This window comes from Cupressus sempervirens, chromosome 9, assembly GCF_028749045.1.
Source record: "Cupressus sempervirens isolate cs-2001-9-10 chromosome 9, ASM2874904v1, whole genome shotgun sequence".
NCBI classification, from domain to species: domain Eukaryota; kingdom Viridiplantae; phylum Streptophyta; class Pinopsida; order Cupressales; family Cupressaceae; genus Cupressus; species Cupressus sempervirens.
In genome coordinates, this window is record NC_143126.1 from 460,020,358 (window position 1) to 460,043,969 (window position 23,612).

Below are 23,612 nucleotides of genomic sequence, written 5' to 3' on the forward strand. Positions count from 1 at the left end.
TAAACTCTTAAAAGATCCTCCAAAACTTGGTTTACTCTTTCTGTTTGACCATCAGTCTCGGGATGATAAATTGAGTTGATGTTTAGCTTAGTTCCTAATGCCAAAAATAATGTTTGCCAAAATCTGGAGGTTATCCTAGTGTCCTTATTTGAGATAATTTTCTTTGGAACTCCATGTAGTCTAAAAATCTCCTTTATGAATTTATGAGTGATTTTTGGTGCTCCATCGGTTAGATTTCATGGTATAAAATGAGTGACCTTAGTCAATCTATCCACTACTACTAGAATGGTGTTGTGTCTATTTCGTGTTATAGGTAACCCTTGTACAAAATCCATGGAAATTATCTACCATTTTCACACTAGTACATCGTTTGGGTGCAAAAGGCTAGCTAGGTAACGATGTTCTGCTTTTACTCTTTGGCATTCCAGGCATCTTGCCACAAAATCCTTTATTTCCCTTTTCATCCCTTTCCAAAAATATAGTGGTTTTATATTTGACAACATTTTAGTCACTCCAGGATGTCCTGAATAAGAAATTGAATGAGATTCCTCCAGAATCATTCTTTGAAGTTCAGGTTTATTGGGTATATAAATCCTGTCATGATATCTTAACAATCCATCCTCTTCTATCATAAATTCTGAATACTTGGGATCCTGTGGGTCTCTGATGAGAGCTTGACTGATCTCTACATAAAATTCATCACATTCTAGATGTTGTAGTACTTGATCTTTTAGTTTAAAATTTATGTTGGCCATCGCGAAAATGTGTCTCCTCGTGCTTAAGGCATTTGCCACCTTGTTTTCCTTACCCTTGATATAATTAATATCAAATTCATAATCCGCTAGAAATTCTAGCCATCTCCTCTATCTAGCATTTAGGTTGGGTTAAGTGAAGATATATTTTAGGCCATGGTGATTGGATCAAAGATTGGAAGGTTTCCCAATCAAGTAATGTCTCCACATTTAGAGGGCATGTACTATAGCTGTTAGTTCTAGATCATGAGAAGCGTAATTCTGCTTGTAATTCTTTAACTTCCTTAACTCATATGCAATTACTTGCTCATCTTGCATTAGCACACCTCCTACTCCTTCCCCTAATGCATCAGTTATGACTACGAATTTTTTCTGTGGGTAGGGCACTCTTAGCATAGGTGCAGTAGTTAATTTCTCCTTCAAATATTTGAAAGCTAATTGACATTTTTTAGTCCATAGAAATTTCTTTCCCTTCCTTTGAAGTGAAGTGATTGGGTGTGCTATTTTGGAGAAATTTTTGACAAACTTCCTATAGAATCCTACCAATCCCATGAAACTCCTGACTTCTGTCACATTCTTAGGTGTAGGCCATTCCTTAATTGCTTTGATTTTTGAAGGATCTACGACTATTCCTTGTGCTGATATGATGTCCTAAATATTAGATTTCTTTTTGATAAAAAGCACATTTAGACAATTTTCCGTATAATTTATGTTCTTTCAGCCTTTGTAGGACTTCTTCTAGACACTCTTGATGTTCTTTTTCATTTGTCAAATAGATTAGGATGTCATCTATGAAAACCAATACAAACTTATCTAGATAATCTTGGAATATGCTATTCATCAAATTCATGAAAGCTACTAGAGCATTGGTTAACTCAAAGGGTAATATTGTGAACTCAATGCCCATATTTAGTTCTGAATGCGGTTTTGTGAATGTTTTCATCCTTGATGCGGAGCTGGTGATATCCCGACCTTAAGTCAATCTTTGAAAATACCGTAGCACCTTTCATTTGATCAAAGAGGTCATCTATTCTAGGGAGTGGGTATTGATTCTTGATGGTGACCTTATTGAGCATTCTATAATCTATGCATAATCTCATAGTCCCGTCCTTCTTGACAAATAATACTAGGGCTCCCCATGGTGAAACACTGGGCCACATAAGTTTCATGTTTAGCATATCCTGCAATTGCATTTGCAACTCCATTAATTCTGTGGTGGTCATTCAATAAAAGGCTTGAGAAATGGGTTATGCTTTAGGTACCAAATCTATGGTAAAACCAATAACTCGAGATGGAGGTAATCCGTTCTTTCGGAAACGCATCCTGATATTTCTTTAGTTATGGGTACTTCTCTTCGAAAGTTTCTTTCAATTTTTCCTTTTTTATTTCCTTGTTTCCATGTAGAACGTCCTTTGTTTCTCTCAAATCTTCAATCCTTACTACAAAGATCTCACAACTTTTTCTTCCACATTTCTTGAGTTGCATGGCGAATATCTGTTTTGATTTAATTTCATGTATAACCCCTTTAATGCTTACAGGTTTTCTTGGTTGTCCAAACAATCTACAATTTTAGCGAGAAAATCAACCTTGGCCTTATGCTCACCGGGCCAATTAATGCCTATAATAATATCGTAAGACCGAAGAGGTGCTACATACAAGTTTAATTCAGTGAGAAATTTGGAAAATCAACCCAAGCCTCAAATAGACACTGCTCTACCTTAGCCCTTGATTGGTTTGCATACTGGATTGTCCATGGTTTTCAAGGAAATCTACATAATAGTTTAGGTGATATAAAGTATTTAGAAGCTCCAGTATCAATTAATATAGAAACAGGGTTTCCGTAGATCTTACCCGAAGTTTCAATTGGGCCTAGCTGTTGTTCTGCTTGCCGATTGTCAAGTGCCGCACAAATCCTTTGTTAATAAACATGTTGCTGTAGTGGAAGGGGTGGTTGGGGTGGTTGATTGGTGTTGGTCTTAACAGGACATTTATTAGCATAATGATCTCTGCAAGTGAAGCATCCTGAAGGTGGCCCCTTCTTTTCACCACCCTTATTATTCTTATTTGTATTGAAATTATTTTTAAAATCCTTGATTCCATTCCCTTTTGGTTTTGGCTTGTTAAATTTATAATCCTTAAATTGTTTCTTCTGAGATCCAATATTTGTACCTTCTGTATTCCAGTTTGTTTTTCTTTTATTATCCTTGATGGAATCATCTCTCTTGATTTTATATTCTTGTCGGACAACCTTTTCTAGACCTTCTTCCATAGTTCGAGGAGTGAGAACATCAACTGCCCCTTTGATCCTATTATTCAATTCCATGATAAATTTCCTCACTTTCAGGTTCCTATCTTGGTGGTATGGTGGTACATACTTCAATAATCGGGTGAATTTCTCCCAATACTTATGTACGGTCATATCTCCTTGATTAAGATTTTGGAAATCCAGTAGCTTTTGGTCATGGAAAGTTTGGGGTAACCAACGATTCCTAAAAATAGTTACAAACTTTTCTCAGGTAATCTTAGTGGTTTTAATATTTAGCTCAACCTTGGTGTTTCCCCACCATGTAGCAACTTCTCCAGTAAAGTGGTATATTCCCCAAACTGCTTTTGAGGTCTCTGAAAAATTCCCAATTTCAAAGTATTGTTCCATTTCCATTAACCAAGCCTTTGCATCCTCTCCGGATTCAAAGCTAGAAAACTTGGGTGGTTTGATCTTCTTAATATCTGTAGACAGGTCGCTTGCTATTTCAACTTTCTTCTGTTTTTCGGTTTGGGAAATTGAAGTTTGAGGGGTTTTCTTGTTGTGTTCAAAGACTTCTGTTTTTGTTTTGGAAGGGGGGCGAGGATTGCATTTCCTCTTGATTATGCCCCATTTGGGCTGCCATTTCATTCATTCTTTTTCCCATATTATCTAACTTCAATTGTGTTTCTTGCAAAATTTAAAGTAATAAATCAATGGAAGATTGTGGGTTATTTTCATGGACCATGTCATGGCTAGCAACATTCTCATCGCTGCTCATATTTCTTACTGGTTTGACCTGAAAATTTTCAAGATTCTTATGTCAATTTGTTGTGTTATATTATTTTTTAACATGATTTCTACAAGATAAAGAGATTGCAAGGAGATAAAACACATGAATAAACCTATTTATTGAATCAATTTTTAATACTTTTATGTTGCATTTACAACAACCTTTATTTACAAAAAATTTCTCCTCAGAGGATGTTTACATTATAGATTCAGTTATTCTGAATTTTCTTTATTTGCAGCATTTAGTTCAGTTTCAGAGTTGTACATATCCCTCACCATCCAAGATCTATGGAAGTGCATAAGAGAATTGGCCTGGCAGGCATTCCAAATTTGAATCAGTTTGTTTCCATACACTGCTTTACTAGCAGGAGTCCACCTGACTCTTTCCTTCCTCATTCGTTGCAAAGCCTGCTTTAGGGTTTCATTGTCCTGAGGCATGGAACAACAAGTGTAGTCGTAATTTGGTATGTTCCTAATTAGGTAGAAAAAGATGGGATGTCATGCTTTCTTGCGATGTGTTTTAAGTACTTGCATCATGTACATTTAAATCTAAGATTTTTCAGGTTTACTAGTCTTTATTTAAGTAGTGTGCCCTAGGTTCAGTGTCGAACCTAGTGCTCTAATACCATATATAACAAACAAATTTTCTTAAGAGAAAAAGAAAAGAACCATCATCTTTTTTTAAAAGTAGAAATGAAAATAATACTTCAACTAACTCCCAAAAACAAAACATCTTATAGTCCAATTCATGAGATATCAATTAATTGAAATAATGATTAACTGAAATAACGATTAGCTGGAGTAACGAATAACTGAAATAATGATTAATAGAAATAACGGTTAACTGGAGTAATGATTAATTGATATAACGATTAATTGAAATAATGATTAATTGATATAACGATTAACTGAAATAACCATTTCCTAATCATTCCTTGTAAACAAGTAAAGTAGATTACTGCCATTTTACTATAATTTAAGACGAAACAAAAGCGTAGCAAGGATATAGAATGAACATACTAAAAAGTAGTTGGCGAGTCTTTAATTGGTTGTGCAAGCCTCAGCTTTTGGGTAAGAGGAGAAGCATTGACTTAGGCTCAACTTCCCAATCTCAAACCATATCCATACCCACACAATCTTTTGAAAAGAAAGGCCCTCCCTACCTCGAGATCGGGCTTGGGGTACGATTAGTCTAGCCACCTGAGCAATACCAATGTTTAGAATGTCTGCGCAGTTATGGATGGACATGTCTGAATAACCAGCACTAGTGACATCATGTGATCTTAAGAAGGCAAACATGCCTTTAACGACCTTGGCCAAAATTTTTGGATGATTTTCTATTACCCGATCACCACCACTCGACTTGACAACAAGAACAATATAAATTTTAAAATTATATAAATTGTTTTGTCACATCTAATTCTATTTCCATGTTATTGGAGATTCCTCTCTCACCTCTTCACCCTCTTCTTTGGCCATACAGTCGGGTGAGTCCCAGGTGTTTTAGATCTTTAGAGTAATCCAACTCTTTTACTGAGCCTAGCTGGGACAAGAATATTGCAATTTTTAGAATATCAGTATCAGAGAAAAGATCTTAATGAGCTTGCAAGGAAATACATTTTGATTTGGATATACTTCAGCAAAACAGAGATGTATGAACATGTCATGCACTTTTGGTCTTGACTCAACATAGAGAGATTGGACTATTGATTATCCATTCGATTTGTAATTCAGAAGTAATGTATGAAATTTTTATGACACATTATTTTCTGCTGCAAATATGAAAAATAGTTTAAGAAAAACATATAGCCTAGTCTGAAGATGGAAGACGTGAGCCTTGGCTTGATTTCAAGTAGCCGGTTCCTTAGACATGAGTAATTTTGAATGCAAAACTCAGAACAGATATGGATTACGTCTGCTCTGAATCACTTCCAACATATAGGTAAAAGAAAAATGTAAAGAGGAGGGGTAAAATTGTGGAAAGAAGAATATATCTATGGCCTCACTCGATTTCCATAAATAAGGAGGCATTCGAAATACCGAAGGCTTCCAAGAAGCCGTAACTCATGAGTAGTTAAAAGATTTTTCTTCTTGAGTCACTGATATTATATGCCAAGTGTACATTTCAACCTCTTATAAAGAAATGAATAAATATGGAAAAGAACTTGAAGGTTATAAATCAGAAAGATTATTTATATGATAAATATATTTTATTAAGATGACATCATATTATATGTTTATCCAAGGTCGTCCTTTTAAATATGTATATCGAAATACATACTTCATTTGAAAGATTATTTTATCTTATTGTACATGTATTTAAATGTACGTATTAATTAGATAGAATCTTGTATAAAAATAATACTATGGTGTCACTTTTATTTCTATATCTATGTGCACATACATAAATATGTATTATAAAGAAGTGATGGAAGTGTCAACCATAAGCCATTAAAGGTATGCACTTTAATTAAGTTAATAAGATTAATATTTTTTAAGGTTTATCTAATAGCTCATGTGTGTCCAATGATTATATCCTATCATACAAGTCACTAGGTCATTACCAAGATATTTAGAGGTCATACCTGTCGATCAGATAAATGGACTAAGGTAATACCCCATTCCATAGATCCCATTAAACAATGCTTCTCCCCTTTGTTTGCTCCTGCAATTATTCGTGCAACAATTTTCTACTATATTACCAAGTTCCATGATAAATCCATAATAACATTTAACATTGATATTTAACAAAGAATTTAGTTAATGACCATAATTTTGAAATCAAGTAACTATTAACTACTATCATCATCATATGACAAATAACGGATAACGACCATCATCATTAAAAGTTAAACAATTTCATAGGATACAATGGTTATATTTAACTACCCTTTTCACATGAATAGGAAAGAAAAACCCATTCACTAAACGACTATAATAATTTAAATTAGGTCAAAAATTTGGGATGTAACAGCATACTACATTACACATTCCCAACTTCCAAGGAAATATTCATATTGAAATAAATCTACTATAACCCCACATACATTTAACTACACAAGATAACCTATTCCTATGGCCCAACTTCCTAACTTGCCACTTTATTGTCACAATCGAGTTTATCCCTTAATTAACTTGCTAATAAACCTTACTTAACAAAATTAAATTACACAAAATGATTTGGAACAAAATAAATATAAAATAACATAGGTCACAGTATGTCATATGCAACATTCATTTACTCTATTGCAACCTCCTAACTAATTACTTAAAGAAACCCAAATCTACACTTACTATGTTTTTTTAAACAACTATGATAAGGCCTATAACACCCCACCAAGGGATCCAAAAGAACTAACCTAAAGTTTTACTAAGTTTGCTAAACATTTATAAAAAAAAAAGAATAACATGTACAACAATCATAAAGTAGTGAAAGCAATAACGTACAATCATACATAAGAAAACTTAACAAATTACATTCCTTAAGGATCCCAAGACGTTGAGTCACATTTAAATTTAAATAATATTAAGTTCTTTACAAGCAACTAAATAACAGCTCAAAAATAATTGATAGAAGACTCAAAGGTTAAGTCAAATGGGTCATACCATTCACCTCAATTTCTCACAAGAACACTGAAACACAATAACGAATAATAAATCCAAACTCATCATTGAGCATACCAGACACATTATCATGGTTGAGTTTAAAAGATCAAGATCAAATTATCATAATATCACAAACACAAAACTCCCAAGCCTCTAGTAGACGTCCTAAGATTGATCAATACTCTAGTCAACCCAAACCCAAAACATAAGACAACATACAGTTAACAGTGTAGTTTCATAGTTTGGTTTGATTTTGAAAACACATAGTTTGAGTTAGCAGTAAAGTCAAGTTTTTGTTTTAAAGTAAGTTTTCGAGTACATAAGATTTACATTTTAACCCTTACTATTTAACCCATTTCTTGTATTTGAACAAAATGCACAATTACCCTTATTTGATTAAAGGTTAAATATTCTAAAATAATTTAAAGGTGATTATTTATTAAGTTATGAAAATAATAATTATTGATTCTTGAATAAAATAATTACAATTTTATTAAAAATCAAAATCATTAATATTAATAAAATAGATAAATCTAAAACTTTATTAAATAATATTTATTATTAACTAAGCTTAATTAAACTAAATTTAATTATATTAATTAATAATTATTAAAAAACCAAACTGTATTAATAATATATATTAATCATTAATTAATTAGTTATTAATAAAGTTTATTAATAAAATTATTAACAAATAATAATTAAATTTATTATTAATTATAATTAAAACTACTAAAAAATGCAATTTTAAGATGCGTTTTAGGCCTGCACAGCCGATCCATCCACTGCCCACGGTAGCGCTGTTGTAGCAGACTGCTGCCGCAGTAGCAGTACATAGTATTGCGTTCTGCTGCTGCTGCAACAATAGATGTTGTGGCAGTGGCAATAACATCGCCATCGGCTAAAAAGAAAGTCGAGGGGAGACCGGCCCCCACCCACCATTTATTATTAAATTTTTATTTTATTTCTTTTGTAATTTTGTTTTAAAAAACAAAACAAGCCCCCCACCCTTTATTTAATTTTTTTAATATATATATATATATATATATATATATATATATATATATATATTTTACAGAAATTCTATCAATTCTTTGATATAGAGAAAATACGAGCAACCGGCCAAATCTATATTCTAAAATTTCCCTTTCTTTCAAAACCCTTACTGGTTTAATTAATAACTTTTAAATCTACAAAACGAGGGCTTTATCAGTTTCAATAACTCACATATACAGAAGAAATTGATATGAATACCAATAAAATTCAAATGAAAGATTGACAGGTTCATCATAATGAAATTGAAAAACAATTTAACAATCACGATGAAGGTAGGAAATTCGAAGAAGCATAAATCATTGGGTGAATAAAACACAAGGCTCTACCTGGTTCTGATGCTAATTCGCAATACCCTGAAGATTGTGAGAGAATTCTCTTCTCTCAAAACCTTCTCTCTAAAAAATCCCTTTTCCAAAAATTTTTGATCCCTGGAAAATGAACCCTCAATTGCTGATAAGGAGTTCTCTCTTGAATTCGAGGCATTGATTATGTGATCACCCGAGGAAACTCCTTGATCACAACCCTTTAACTATTTATTAACTTTTCTTTTATGTTTTCATGCATGTTTTTTGCAATATAAAATATCTTTATTAAATTTACTTGCTTTCTCTTTTTAATTAATTTATTATATTTTAATCTCATGCATAAACTTTATGCAATTTAATTAAAATAAACTTTATTAAATAATTTCTTACTCTCTCTTAATAATTTTCAAAGCATTTTTTATATAATATTTATTAAGTAATAATAATATTTAGCAATTATTTAAAAATGATCTCTTAAATATAATATTATTAAATTAATTAAATATTATTGCGCTCTCAAAATAGAACTATAATTTCCTCTTCATATTTTATTCTTTTTATTTAATTAATTAAATATAATTAAATAGTGAAATTATCTTAATAATTTTCCATTAAATTAAATCATTAATTAATCTTTTAATTTGACTTAATTAACAAAAAAATAAATACCAAAGACCTAAAAGACGAAATATGAAAACCCATCATAAAATATTACATACAAAATCAAACTCAAAGGTTATAATCACGAATTTATGTCATACGACGAATTTGGAAGGGTAATCATCTCAGATTCTTGTCCTAATTTTCTAGGACAATTGGTTTAAAGGTTAGGATTTGGACTCTAGAATTTATCTCCCCTCTCTTACTAGTGAGGTATTGCGATAGGGTACACTCATTCTGGCAATTTAGGGAAGTCGATACCCGGAACCTGCAATTTGCATAAAATCCACGCATGTACAAACACATATATTCTAAACTAAACAGGCAATGGCAGGAAGTGGTGCATTGTGTAGATCCTGACTAGCAAGTGATTACGACTCCCTTCCTTAACCACATTAGAAACATTATACATAAAGAAAACATACACCCACACCATAGATATGCAGTATGGGGTAAGTATTCATAAGGAAACATGTATAATAATCCATCTAACGTACATTATCAAATAGCTGAAATCACTTAAAATAATAATCATCATCAAGGTATAATCATGCATACATAAGTAACTCGTACCAAGGTGGTCTCATCATATAATCAACTAAATATAAAAACAATATCCAATAATTTGGAAAGCACTGCTACTAATCATCAAGCATAAACATAAATTGGCTTGAAAGAGTTTGGCAATAAAATTGGAAAAGTTAACTAGGGGTAGGCACTACAAGACCTAATTCAAAATGCTATCATTTCCTATTAGAAACTAATTAAAACACTAAACACTCAACATATGATTGACTGTAACAATATGAACATTCAAAAATACTAAACTTTGAACTCTAAAAGTATCTTACTTACCACATACCCTTGCACCCCTAATAAGCATATATTAAATCCACAACTAGAAAAGTCTACAAAAAAACCCACTTTCAAATTTTAAAAGAATAATATTATTACTATCTAATTACTGTCCTAATTACATCTAATATGTATTAGTCAGCATTGAAAACTCCTAAACCCTATTTAACTACCCCCACCAACCCCTCCACCCTACCTACCCAGCTATCTCTTCCTAGGCACCTTTCCCACTTGGCCACTTGCCTAAGTGGGCAGCTCCCAAGGAAGGCTTACATTTCCCAAGGGATGTCAGCCCTCCTTGCACCCAAGTCAGCGTACATCCATGAACATGAGCACCTGGGTAGTGGTGGAAAGCAAAAAGGAATATGGCATTAATGTTAAGGTAGGAAAAAGTAATGTTTAGGGATTCCCCCACTAAAACCCATCCAAGTTGGACTATTTGACCAAGATCTGCATTTATTTTCGAGTAAGTAGGGAGTATGGAGGGGAGAGTGGGGACCATGTTCTGTCCCATCCCTCTTCCCAGTTGCCCATTCAACTATTTTTAAATAGAAAGGGATATCTAGGGGAAAGAGTACCTTAATAAATTTGAATTATATCTATGTTTTATTTTTACCTTCTAATATATTCTATAAGGGGAACATTTTAGTGGATATTCTCTGTGGTTCCACTTTTGAAGACAAATATAATTTGCCCATACATTTTCCAAAGAGCTAATATGCTCTCCTACAAAATGTATGGAAATTATGCATTTTGGGAGTTTTCTCTTTTCTTTTGAATTCCTTCCCTAGGAAACCATTACTATGTAACTTTTGGATTAGGGAGTAGATAAGTATTGAGAAAGTATATAGTTAATATAAGTTTGATATGTACAATTATAATTTTCAAGGGACTATATAATCAAATTTACAACTTAGGAGATCCATAGATTTAAATGTTTTAGTTTCTCTTTAGTTATTGATGAAGGATGATTGAGATTGGTTTCCTTCAACTATTATGAACTTGCAAGTGTATTCCAAAACAGGATTACTTATTATGTTATAAAAGAGGTCTTCTACATAATGGAACAATGTATCATTTTCAAATGAAAGTAATTCCAAGAACTATATTTCAAATTAAATTAAAACTTGATCTCATAAAAAAATACTTGATAATCAAAACTTTCATCTATTTTTTTTTCATCATTGATACAAGATACAAGGAGATGAAATTTCTACTTTCTATTAATGAATATGAAATTACAATCTAAATCCATTCCATACATTACAAAGGCAACTACCATTCTTTCCTTCACAACATGAGTGCAATTATGCAACAAGAAAGGATGTGACAAATGGAGAAGTCTCCAACACCATATGACCTAAGAACATCATCAAGAGGATCAATCCCAAGTTTGCTCCATCCTTTGATTCCATCATAAATCTGCAAATACAAATGACATACCATGGAGAGCTCACCTCCCAACCTAGGCTTAAGAAGGCCACCCACCGAGCTAGGAGAAACAATATCTAACCAGGTTACATTCAAATTTAACCAACAATCATATAAACACAACATGAAATACCCAACCAAGGTTTTCACAATGGGTTGCACCTATGAACCCATGACAAGGGGTGAAGGTGGAACATCCAATATAAGAGATGCCAATGAAAACATACAATAACATGCCTCTCAAGGGATAAATTTCACATCTTCCATACTCATTTCTCCTTATCTCCCCCAAACAAGATCAACATGCATTGGCAAACAAGGGCCCATACACCTTGTCTTTTTCCCTCTTCTCTATGAGAAGAGACTCTACACTTCTATGGAGTCACAACTAACCCCTTCACCTACACATGGCCACTTCTTTCCTATTCAAGGGTGAATAATGTCATCACTCCCATTAACAATTCCCTCGAGAAAATTTGAAAAAAAAAAAACAAGAATAAGATTGAACACAATACCAAAATGCCATCCCTCACAACAAATTACCAGAAAATATGAAATGCAAGAATGCAAGAAAACTTTCAAAACACATACTAATCTATTGTAAGCATGAATAGGCATCCATGGCAATGAAGAACACCAACCTTCACAACGTGTTATGGAAAAATAAAGTTTGAGAAGGGCCCTATTCCCTTTTTTGCTCCATTTCCAAAACGTAATTTCTCTAAAGATAGAGAGTTGGTGAACACCCACTAACTTCTCCAAGAGCCTCTAAAAAGGCCTCCAAATCCCACCCACCTAATAGCAATAACTTCTGATTTGACCTCAAGTCCTTTGGCTATTAACATGTTCCCTACCATTAATGCAAGTCTTGGGCAAGAGTGTGGGTTTGGGAAAAGTCATAAGGTCACTTCATTTTCGCAACATATGGAAAATTGAATATTTAGAGGGTCACTAAAGCTACTTGGGGCTTCTAGTAGTGTTAAGAAGATCCACAACCCATACCTCTACCCTTAGGCACTTATGATTTCACTAAATTTGGCTCCTAGAACCACTTTTTGGCCTCTAAATGACTTCAAAATTATAATTCAAAATCCTTATTGGTGGGAGTTTACAAATTATCTCTAACCAAGGGGAATTTAATTAGGCTCCTAATTAAGTTAGTCTTAGGTTAAGGGTTACATTGCCAACCCTAATTGACATGTCATTTTACACATACACATGACAAGCCTCAAGTGACACTATAAAAATCAGATTACATAGACATTTGACATGTCACTAAATACAAAATGAAATAACCTAATACATACATTGAGATTACAATTACAAATTAAATCATTTGACAAGGAGGTTCAAATCTCTTCATTAGATTCAACCTTGGTTTTACATTTTCCACATAAGGTTGGTTATTGTTTTTCCAATTAATTCCATGGTAACTTTCCTGCACACACAATTCAAATATCGGTAGTTTGATAAAAATCACATTTATATAGAAGCTAAATTTGCATAATCAAATTGGCGAAAACATTTTAAATCTCATTTTAATAAACTTTTTCCCATTTCCGCACATTGATTAAATATAACAAACTTACACAATTGGATTAACCATTTAACATCCATAATCTCCTTTAAAGGAACTTATCTTTTCTAAGCAATAGTCATATTAAATACTTGTAATTCAACACGGTGGTATAATCCCTCGATTTTAGTATTAAACTTTTTAAATATAGCTCATTAAATCATTCTAAATCTAATTTTGATCAATTCTCTATTATTAAAATGAACTATCTGAATGTGTATAACATAATCATCAAGGTATCATAAATAACATCACCATCATAAAGTAAAACACCACATAGCATCATTAGCATAAAAAAATGTTTAAATAGTCAAATAATGTAGCAAGTCTCAAATCATAGGGTATCAAAACATGAACATATCAATTGATATCGGTTTCCATTAAAACACCTAAACCATAAAACCTTAATTTGTTTCCATCATCGTAATCATCTAAGTCCATTAACTTTTTATCACCTAGTTATGGAGATGTATCCTAAAGAACACATGCAATGTTTATGATTTAAACCATAATTTTGAACGACCAAATCACTCATCCCAATACAGAAGTATAACCTCTTGTACATAATACCCTAACAACCTTAACACATCATAATGTACTTTTAATATTTAATATTAATTTACCCTAAGGGCACTCCCAATGAGCTGATAATCTCTACCTTCAAATTTCTAATGATTCATAATATGGTAAGTGTTAAATCATATTATTGTAACAACCATTAAATTAATATACCTGAGATAGCCTGAATCTATCATAATATCCTAAACATGGTTTCTAGCAAGGACCATAATAACTTCCCATACTGTCACCCTGTCACACTTCTATATCTATCCAATTCTCCTATACATGGATTTAATAGAGAAATTCATATTTAAATAAGTCCTTGTGAGGACAGGTCTTACAAAGAAGTAAATGATCATTACAGGGTTTAGAATTTAGAAAACATGCTATAATGTATTCTCTACATTCATGTCAGTAAATATTACGAGAGAAGCTGTACAAACTGTTACAAATTCCCCTGAAGACATGTACAACCTTATTGTATCCTAGACATCCCTAACAAGTGCTGACCTTAGGTTGCTTTATTGTACTATTATGAACCTAACATCAACATTTGAAACTTAAAGGAACAGCTTGACACTCATAGAAGTCCACTTAGGGATGAACCGCCCTTTTGATGAACAACTGACTCACATATAGAAAAATGGGGACAATGACCACTCAGAAAGGCTACAAAAGTCTGCAACGACTTCTGCAATTCAAATCAACCGTATTGATGGCAGCCAATGACATAGTGCTGATAATAACATTATTCCAGGATATGCAAGAAGGCGACACGAAGGCATGACTTACCAAGTATTTCTCTTGGTAATGTTCACAAACAACATTTTTTTAAATACCGAATCATGAATTAAAGAGATCTAGAAATTAACTTCAAACTATTTGTTAATGATTTCTCTTTTTAGAAACATGATTGATTCATTTGTTTCTTGGGACAAGTGCTTATTCAAATGGGTAACAAAGTCACAGTTTACAAGAGGGAGAAATAGTGAATGGGAACATAAAATATGATGCAAGTGTGAATGCATTAGAGAATAGACATAAGACAAAAAAACATAATCATCCTGAGTTATGATTTACAAATACATTTGCAAGAAATAAATGATCATTGCATATTCTTTCATTCATGTCAGCAAATATGACAAGAGAGAAACTGTACAAACTGTTACAAATTCCCCTGAATACATATATACAAGCTTAATGTATCCTAAATATCCACAACAAGTGCCGACCTTCAGTTGCTTCAGAATCCATTGTACTGTTTAAAACACAACATTCAACATTGGAAACTCTTAAAGAACGCCTTGATACTCACAGAAGTTCTCTAGTGATAACCCACCCCTTTGATGAACAACTGACTTACATATAGAAAAATGGAGAAATGACGACTTGAAAGCTAAGTTGCACGGGTACCTCCCCCCCCCCCCCCCCCCCTCCAGACCACATACCGGTTCGAACCGGTTCGTGGTTCTGGTCCGGTTCGACCTGGGTTCGTTTTTGGAGGCCTGGTTCGATCTGGTTCGAACCCAAGAGAACCACATATAAAATTTTGGACCAGGGTTCGAACCCAGGAGAACCACATATAAATTTTCCACATTACAGCATGTTTTAATTTAATTTATGTTGATACATCTTGGGTCTGGGTTGGTAGGCATTACAATGCCACAGTTTTTTGTGTTGAGTAATCCCTAGCTGTAAAACACTTTCTATTTGAATCAAAATGCTACTAAATTTGAGACACCCACAAGAGAAGATGCTCAACATGTGGCGACCACCATGACCAATTTCAAGGAATTTCAGGGCCTATTTGAGTAGCAATATGAATTTTTCAAACACTAAACAATAAACAACGTTTTATTGGGAAATGTTGCCCTGCAGAAGAAAGTTACGGTCACATGAATATGGTCAGGTGGGGCAGCTACTTACCACATTGTCTATCACTGTTTGGCTGATTATTTCTCCTCTAGGTATATTAAAAATTGTATTAAAGAATATTGAATCTGGGACATCAGACTGTGTTATCCAAAGGCCTCCATGAATGGTCTTTTTCCAGTTTACTGTTGTTGATCAGTGCTTGGGAGATTGTGCCCAAAGAGATTGAAGAATATTCAGCTGGTCAAAGGGATTTACCTTCTGCAAGCTAGATCTAATTAGTTTTTAACCACGTTCAATCGATTATGTTAATCATAATAAGAGTTTGGTAAATAAATTTATGAAAAGAAGAAATTTTTATTAAAACTTACTGTTGATCTGCATAAACTAATCAGATACAGTTATGAATTTTTTAAATGAAAGGGAAGAGATCTAGTCGCTAGGGGTTCCAATGATCGCTGTGGTTTGCTACTATATTGTTTATGCTGTTTTAAAGTTTTTTGTTGTTCAAATGTGTTTATGCTACTATGCTACATTCTAATTCTAACTCATGCTTCGTAAAGATGTATATATATATATATATATATATATTTAAAAAATAATAATTTTTTTTTACATGTTTTTGTACTAACGAACCCAAACGAACCCAAACCCCTTTTCAAAATTTTGTCGAACCAGCGAACCGGTTCTCGAACCCGAACCCGGAACCGAACCACGAACCGGCAACTTAGCTTGAAAGCCAACAAAAGTCTGCAATGACTTCTGCAATTCAAATAAACCAATTGTGTTGATCGCAGCCCATGCCATGCCTTAACGAAACAATAAAAATGCATCTGCAATAACTTACATGACATTAGACTTCCTTCATTCCGTCAAGAAGTATGGACTTGAAACAGCACAATTGATATCAGCCCATAATGGCAATTGTTTTAGTAGCTAAAATGATGCATACACAAATATGACAAGAGAGAAACTGTACGAACTGTTACAAATTCCCCTAAAGACATATATACAACCTTATTGTATCCCAGATATCCACAAGTGCTGAGCTTCAGTCGCTACAGAATCCATTGTACTGTTTAAAACATAACATTCCTTTGAAACTCTTAAAGAACCACTTGATACTCACAGAAGTCCTCTGGTGATAACCCAGCCCTTTGATGAACAACTGACTTACAGATAGAAAATGGAGAAATGACAACTTAGTAAGCCAACAAAAGTCTGCAATGACTTGTGCAATTCAAATAAACCAATTGTGTTGATGACAGCCCATGCCATGGCTTAACAAAACATAAAAAATGCATCTGCAATAACTTACATGACATTAGGTTTCCTTCATTCCATCAAGAAGTATGGACTTGAAACAACATAGTCGATATCAGCCCATAAATGTGGACCTAGCAATTGTTGTAGTAGCTAAAATGATGCATACACAGCCATGGCTATGAAACGGCTCATAGGGAATCAAAATCTTGGCTCAACCTGCACATTGGGTGCCACCATTGAGATAGAAACAAATACCATAGGCCCTCAACTGGTGAATAAGACAAGGGACTGGTAAACCATGCTAACATGAATTAGAAATCTATAGCAGCAATAAAAGTGCCAAAAACTCAAATGTTTAAGTTTTTAGCAAAAAGACAGCAGTAAAACCCTAAAGACCTCCCTAGAAAATTGAACATTCCAACAGTTCCAACACTGCCTTCACAAATGAGTTCTTGTGACGGGGCTGCCTGGACTCATTCTTGAGAAAAATGACATCAACTGACATCTATTAATAGTAAATATTCAATGGCTATAGGTTACTAGTTAGTTTGGGGGGCATAAAGAAACCAATGCACGTTCGTTCTTAATATTGGACTTGGGGGGTACTCTGAGATGAGTGATAAACATAAAACATTGAAGCACATTCCTTTTTTGGTATAGATTAGAATATGATGACCAATCAACCTTCTAGTATAGAGAGCCAAAATTTGATTCTATTTTAACAAGCGAAAAGCTATTTACAAGAGGGCAAGGCCCTTTTTCAGACAACCATGGAAATTCTCATGCAATGGAAACCAAAGGAGGTCGAGAATGTGAGTGAAGAGAGAGTGAGAGAGATGTTGGGGAGGCCACAACATTTCTAGGGTGATGTTTGATTGATGCCATATCAATGGACAAAAGATCAATGAACATTTGAAAAACTTTGTTAAATGTCCTTGAAAGATCAATACCTAGTGCATCCTACAGGATACTAGTGTGGAGCTGCTAGTAAAAATCTTTACAAAGGAGAAAACAAGTAGAGAAGGTAGGGCACATTGTGATGTCGATTCTACAAGAGAGAAATTTTCCATTTCATTGAATGAGTGATGAATAACGTATAGGAGTGTTGGTTTTCTAAACCATCCCAAGGATGAAAGTAGCTGCAAAATCAATCACAAAAGTGGAGTAGAGCCCATGGGAACAAGACATTTGTGAGAAGACAATAAATGCAACACTAATGAATTCTTAAAAGAGGCTATAAGCATAGTCTATTTGTGGAATGAGGGGTTGCAAGTGACACAAATGCTTCTATAATGTCGCTGACTGAATATTAATGCCAATATTTGGATAGACTTGAATATTAATGTAAATACTTGGATAGACTCAAATATTTTTAATCAAGCCCTTATAAACCCTAAATATCAAGGCAAGTGTATTGGTTAATTCTATTTCAAAGTTAATATATTTCAAACCTAGATTCTTAGAAATCCAAGATGGTGTTAATGTTTACATAGCATCATTTCTGACACTGTTTACCTTGAAATGAAAAATCCTAATCTACTTTGCTTTAACTTAGCAAACCAAGAAAATTTAGATTTACGCTGCCACAACAAATACCTAATATTACATGGATAGGTTTATAAACAAAAGATAGATAAATAGAAACTTTAAACAATATTTTTCATTCATAGAATACTTAGATTTACAGTTGGGTCCACAATCAATATAAATGTGTAGAACCCTTCATTTGAATCATGCAAGATTGAAACCCATTACAAAATGTAAATGTGGCTAGGGCAGAAACCACAACAATAAATACAATAGTATGCCCTAATAATTGAAATACCAGTTACACAACTGTGATACAAACTGGGAAACAATGGTATATTGTTGAAAATTTACCGGTAATAAAGCTTGAAAACAATCTTCATATGAGGTTGTTTCTTTAGTTGAAGGGGTTACATCCTTTTACATAAGACCTATAGGATTTTTTTACTTTGATGCAAGATCTGTGGTTTTTTTCCCTCAAACACTACAGATCCATGGTCTTTTTTCCTTACACTTGGATGCTTGAACAAGTAGTCATGACAGTTTTTGGTCAGGGGTTGTGTAACTCATAGTTTGCAAACTCTCCGCATACTCCCTGAGTTGCCAAGTACTCTCCATTTTTTTGGGGGGTAAGTACTCTCAAGTTTAACTCTTGCATTTTTATAGACACAAAAATCTAGGGGTAAAAATGTCAATGCAGGAAAAATGCTGGTTAGAATGTGTAATTCACTTGTTTTTTTTGCTACAAAACCATGCATTTTCTCTTTCAAGATGTCAATTTCTAATTTAATACATTTTGTAATTGATTTTTACAAATGAAATATATTTCTTTAAGAGAATTTAATAGTTAGCTCTTTCTAAGTTGCCGAGTTTTTGTTGAGTTTTCTCGGGGTTTTAGCTGAGTTAAATTTTTTGGGCTTGCCAAGTACTCTCTAAGTCTGGGTTTGCAAACTATGGTGTAACTTCCATCCTTCCATCTAGTCTCTTGGCTTATTACATCAATATTATGTCGAAATCTGCAACATAAGCCTCCACCTCGAGATTTGTATGCAGCAGGGTCTGCATGTACCTTTCAAGCTCCATTTCATGTCAAATTGTTTATCGAATTATTCCTATATGTGCAGAAATATGCTTGGGAGGCATGGAGGAATGCCTACAGAAAAACTGTAACTACAGTTGTTTCTGTGTGAAGGGTCGCTAAGGGTTTGACCCTTACTATACCATTAATGGAAACTAAAGTTGTTTTGTTTGCGCAAGTGGGTGTGTGTGTGGGACTGCATCTTCATTATTAAATGTAACTTTTGTGCTCGAGGCAACCCTTATAGAAATGCATCATCAATATGCACATTAATGGTGGTTTGGTCGTATAGGGAGGTAAAGATGAATAGTGAGGAGAGTTTGACTCTTTGGCAAGGATATTTTAAAGAAGGGGGTTTGGCAGAGAGGTATGATGGTAATGGAAACTTCAAAGTCTTGATTGAAGAGGTAATGAAGGTGGGGAATGAGTAGATGACATGATTGGATGGGGAAGTTTGATGCCCAAACAAAGATAAGAGAAAGCAGATTTGAGAGGAGAGTCATACTGGAAAGGGAGACTTAGAAACTTCAATGGCTTACACAAACTTAGAAGTTTGGACATGCATTCAGACTCATAAATTTTGGGGTCTTATGCAGATGCATGGGTAATGAAAGAGGAGCACACACCCAAGATTGAATCAAGTGAAATAGAGTTACGAAATGAGCATTTTGCTTCACCGCAGAAATTATAGAAAAAGGGGACATGACAGCACCAAGAACCAAAATGAGGTGTAGATAGAGAACTATGAAACTTGAGGTTCATCACTTGAGTCCCATGGAACACAAAAGTTTGATCCAGAAATTGAAGTTGGTATATCTAAAGAATCCAGTGGGTGAAGTCCAAAGAAAACAACTGAGAGACCTCGAGAAATCTATTTTTGTTAGCCTTTATTACTTGATGGGAGTTTGCACAGAAACACAATACAAATAAACTATCAATGTTCTCAATAGGCAAGAAACAGCTGGAGAAAATCTCACCAAGGAAAGGAGTAAAAGAAACTAATGGAAAAAAATGGAGCAAAAGGCACATGAAGGAGCTACGAAAAGGAGCAACAAATGATTTTCTCTAACCAGCAATACTGGAGAAGTCTATGCTTTAACATAGAGAAAACATTCCATTGGGAACCCTGATTGTGACCCACCACATCAAGCCAGCTGCAACACACTCACTGAGGAAACCAATGGAACGTGCTGTTCTTCCATGCTAAGATTGTCAGTGTAAATGTGTTGCATCAAAGTCCATTTCTGAAACATCAGGTATTAAACTAGCTCAGTTACATTTGGATTATAATTTGTTTCTCCCTGTTATGTTCTATTATGACTTTTTCTCTCCCTGTTATGAGCTAATGCAGCATAGATATTATCATATTTGTTACTAATACTGTTGCATTGCTGCCTAGTTTAAGCATATTTTATCCAGCTCCTGTTGTTGCTGTTTCTTTTTCACTATTAGAGGATAATGGTTTTTTGCAATATCCTCCATTAATAGACTTACTTTTTATAAAAAGAAACATTTCATATTGCACAATCAGGAATTACTAGCTGGATTTTTCTCAGGTGAAAACATGGCTTGAGGAGATTCTCTGGGAAAGCAAGGACAACATAGAGGTGTATCGCTGCAAAGGCATCCTTAATATTGTTGGCTCTGAAGAAGTTCATATTGTACAGGTACTCAATGACCGGCCTTTTGTATCTACAGTTTTAGGAGAAATTCAGAATTGTGATAGTATAGCATGTTTAAAGCTAATAAAGGCGTAATACAACTTACAGGACTATTGCACTTACGAATTTGTTATACTAAGAAAACCGTGTGAATAATATTTTTGGCAGGCAGTACGAGAATTATACGAGATTATTCCAATTCGAAAGTGGAAAGTAGGGGAGAATCGTCTGAATAAGATTGTATTTATAGGCAAGATTTACAGAAGGGACCATCTTCTATAATTTGCTTCCATCAAGATCTTATTTATGTTTTACTTAAAAGGTTGAAAGTTTAACACGGAGTTATTTGACTGTACAGGTAGAAAACTGGATCTCAGTGTCCTTTCTACATCTTTTAAATCATGCCTAACAAGCTAAATCAAATGGTGGGAAGATGGTATTTGCATTGCATCCATGAAAAAAAATGATTTGTTGCAAGCTGTGGTCCAATCTGCAGCTAAAATATGACTGCATCTTCTCAAATTATGTTTTGTAAAATCAAGAGGATTTTGGATGCATAGTGCATTATTAAGATCGTTAAGCATGAGACTCGCCGAGGAATGGTTATTCCAAGTGGCATGTGTTGCTTCATCTCAAATCAAAATGATTCAGATCACTTAAATGCAAGCCAATGATATGTTTTGCGAACCATGCTAGTAATGACTGGCACGCTTTGCAAGTTGCACTGACCACAGGATGGAATTTTAAAGGCAAAATCAGAACAATCCATTTAATGCCATGTTAAATCCTAGAATTCGATAAGTTTAGAGTTTAAAATTGGAAAAAATTGCTTGCTTAATCAAATTTTGTACAGAATCTCTCCCACTTAAGAGTGCAAATATATGTTGACATTCACGTCTAAACTAAAAGGAAACCTTTTTAAAACAAACGACGCAAGAACTTATTGGGCATATGGGGGGAAATGAACCTTCTCCAACCTGAAGGAGGTTATGAGCTGTCTGATGTCATCCCCACAAGACGCATTTCTTAATGCATTGACATTGGAGAGAACTCAACTCTTAGTCTTTGGTGGCCGCATTTTGCTGTATCCGCAATGTGTTGTAGTTCTTGCAGATCGTTTCCTTCTTTATTAATACATGTAATAGTAGATGTACTTAAATGTGTAAAATAACAAAAACACCAAAACCACGATGAATGAACAGACTTAAAGCTCGTCTCTTTCATTTAGAACCAGCAAAGACTAGATGTTTTGATGAATAAAAGTTGGCAGGTACAAAATATATTAACTTATTATCCTTTTCTTCCTAGAAAGGCAAGTAAACTATAACCATAAGGAAGTGACAATGGGAGGCCTATCGATGTGAAAAATGAATTTGAGTTAGGAGGCATGATAAGAACAACAAAGTGTAGAGGCAACAATTTGTTCACCTTAATAAATGTAGGTTTGCTTATGTCATTAAATCAATTTTCTAATTATTCTAATCAAATCATATTAAAGAATTAAATAATTTAAACAAAGTTTCTATATCTTAATTTTTTTAAAAATATTTTAATGATTGTAAAAATTGTCATTTATTTATTTTTCTATTAGGAAAAAAACTAGTATTTTCCTTTTAAAAGTTAAATAATACAACTCATTAATTGTTACATTGAAAAAGACTAAAAAGACTACACAACTAATAAATAAACTTAAATAGAAGACTAAAAAGACTTAGAAATAAGAAATAAACTTTTTTCTTAAATGCAATTGGTTGATAATATTGGAACTAAAAAGTTTATTATCTATTGAATAAATATATATATGTAGTTAGTAAAAATAAATTAATGATAAGAATTAATATTACTAGAAATTCAAAATATCTTTCCATTAGCTTACACTAAAGATATAAAGAAAATTTGAATTCATTTTTAAAAGTTGAATAGTACAAATCATTAATTGTAATGGTATCATCATTTCATTTAAATTCGTACACATTGTGTACAATAAAGAAAAGGATAAAACTACACAATTAATAAATAAACTCTTTCATTAAACATAAGTGGTTGATAATGGTGTGATTGTATATATATAGTAAATAAAAATAAATAAATTATAAGAATTAATTGCTACATTGATTTGTATAATATGATAAAAGATAAAACCAAACACAATATATATAAATGTTTTTCTATATAAAAAATAGAATTAAAATATCAAATTTTGTGACATTATATTTGTGTTTTATTTTTCAATAACTTTCATAATATTATGTTATTGAATAGAAATTTCTTATTGGGGTTGAATTAATTATATATATATATATACTAATTATAATATAATTAATATAAATATTTTAAAAATAGTATATCTATTAAATAGGAAATCAAATTTG

The 23,612-nt window shown here is 33.3% G+C and overlaps 1 protein-coding gene across 1 annotated transcript in view; it reads left to right on the forward strand.

The window, feature by feature from the left end:
- The window catches only part of LOC149539317 (Cobalamin biosynthesis CobW-like protein), a 187,245-nt gene extending 165,162 nt beyond the window's left edge, over nt 1-22,083 (forward strand). Inside the window, exons 7-9 of the mRNA XM_089800623.1 lie at nt 21,136-21,246; nt 21,409-21,490; nt 21,599-22,083. Coding sequence (XP_089656749.1) covers nt 21,136-21,246; nt 21,409-21,490; nt 21,599-21,657 — 252 coding nt within the window. The 3' untranslated portion in view covers nt 21,658-22,083. The remainder of the gene's footprint in view (nt 1-21,135; nt 21,247-21,408; nt 21,491-21,598) is intronic.
- The last annotated feature ends 1,529 nt before the right edge of the window (nt 22,084-23,612 follow it).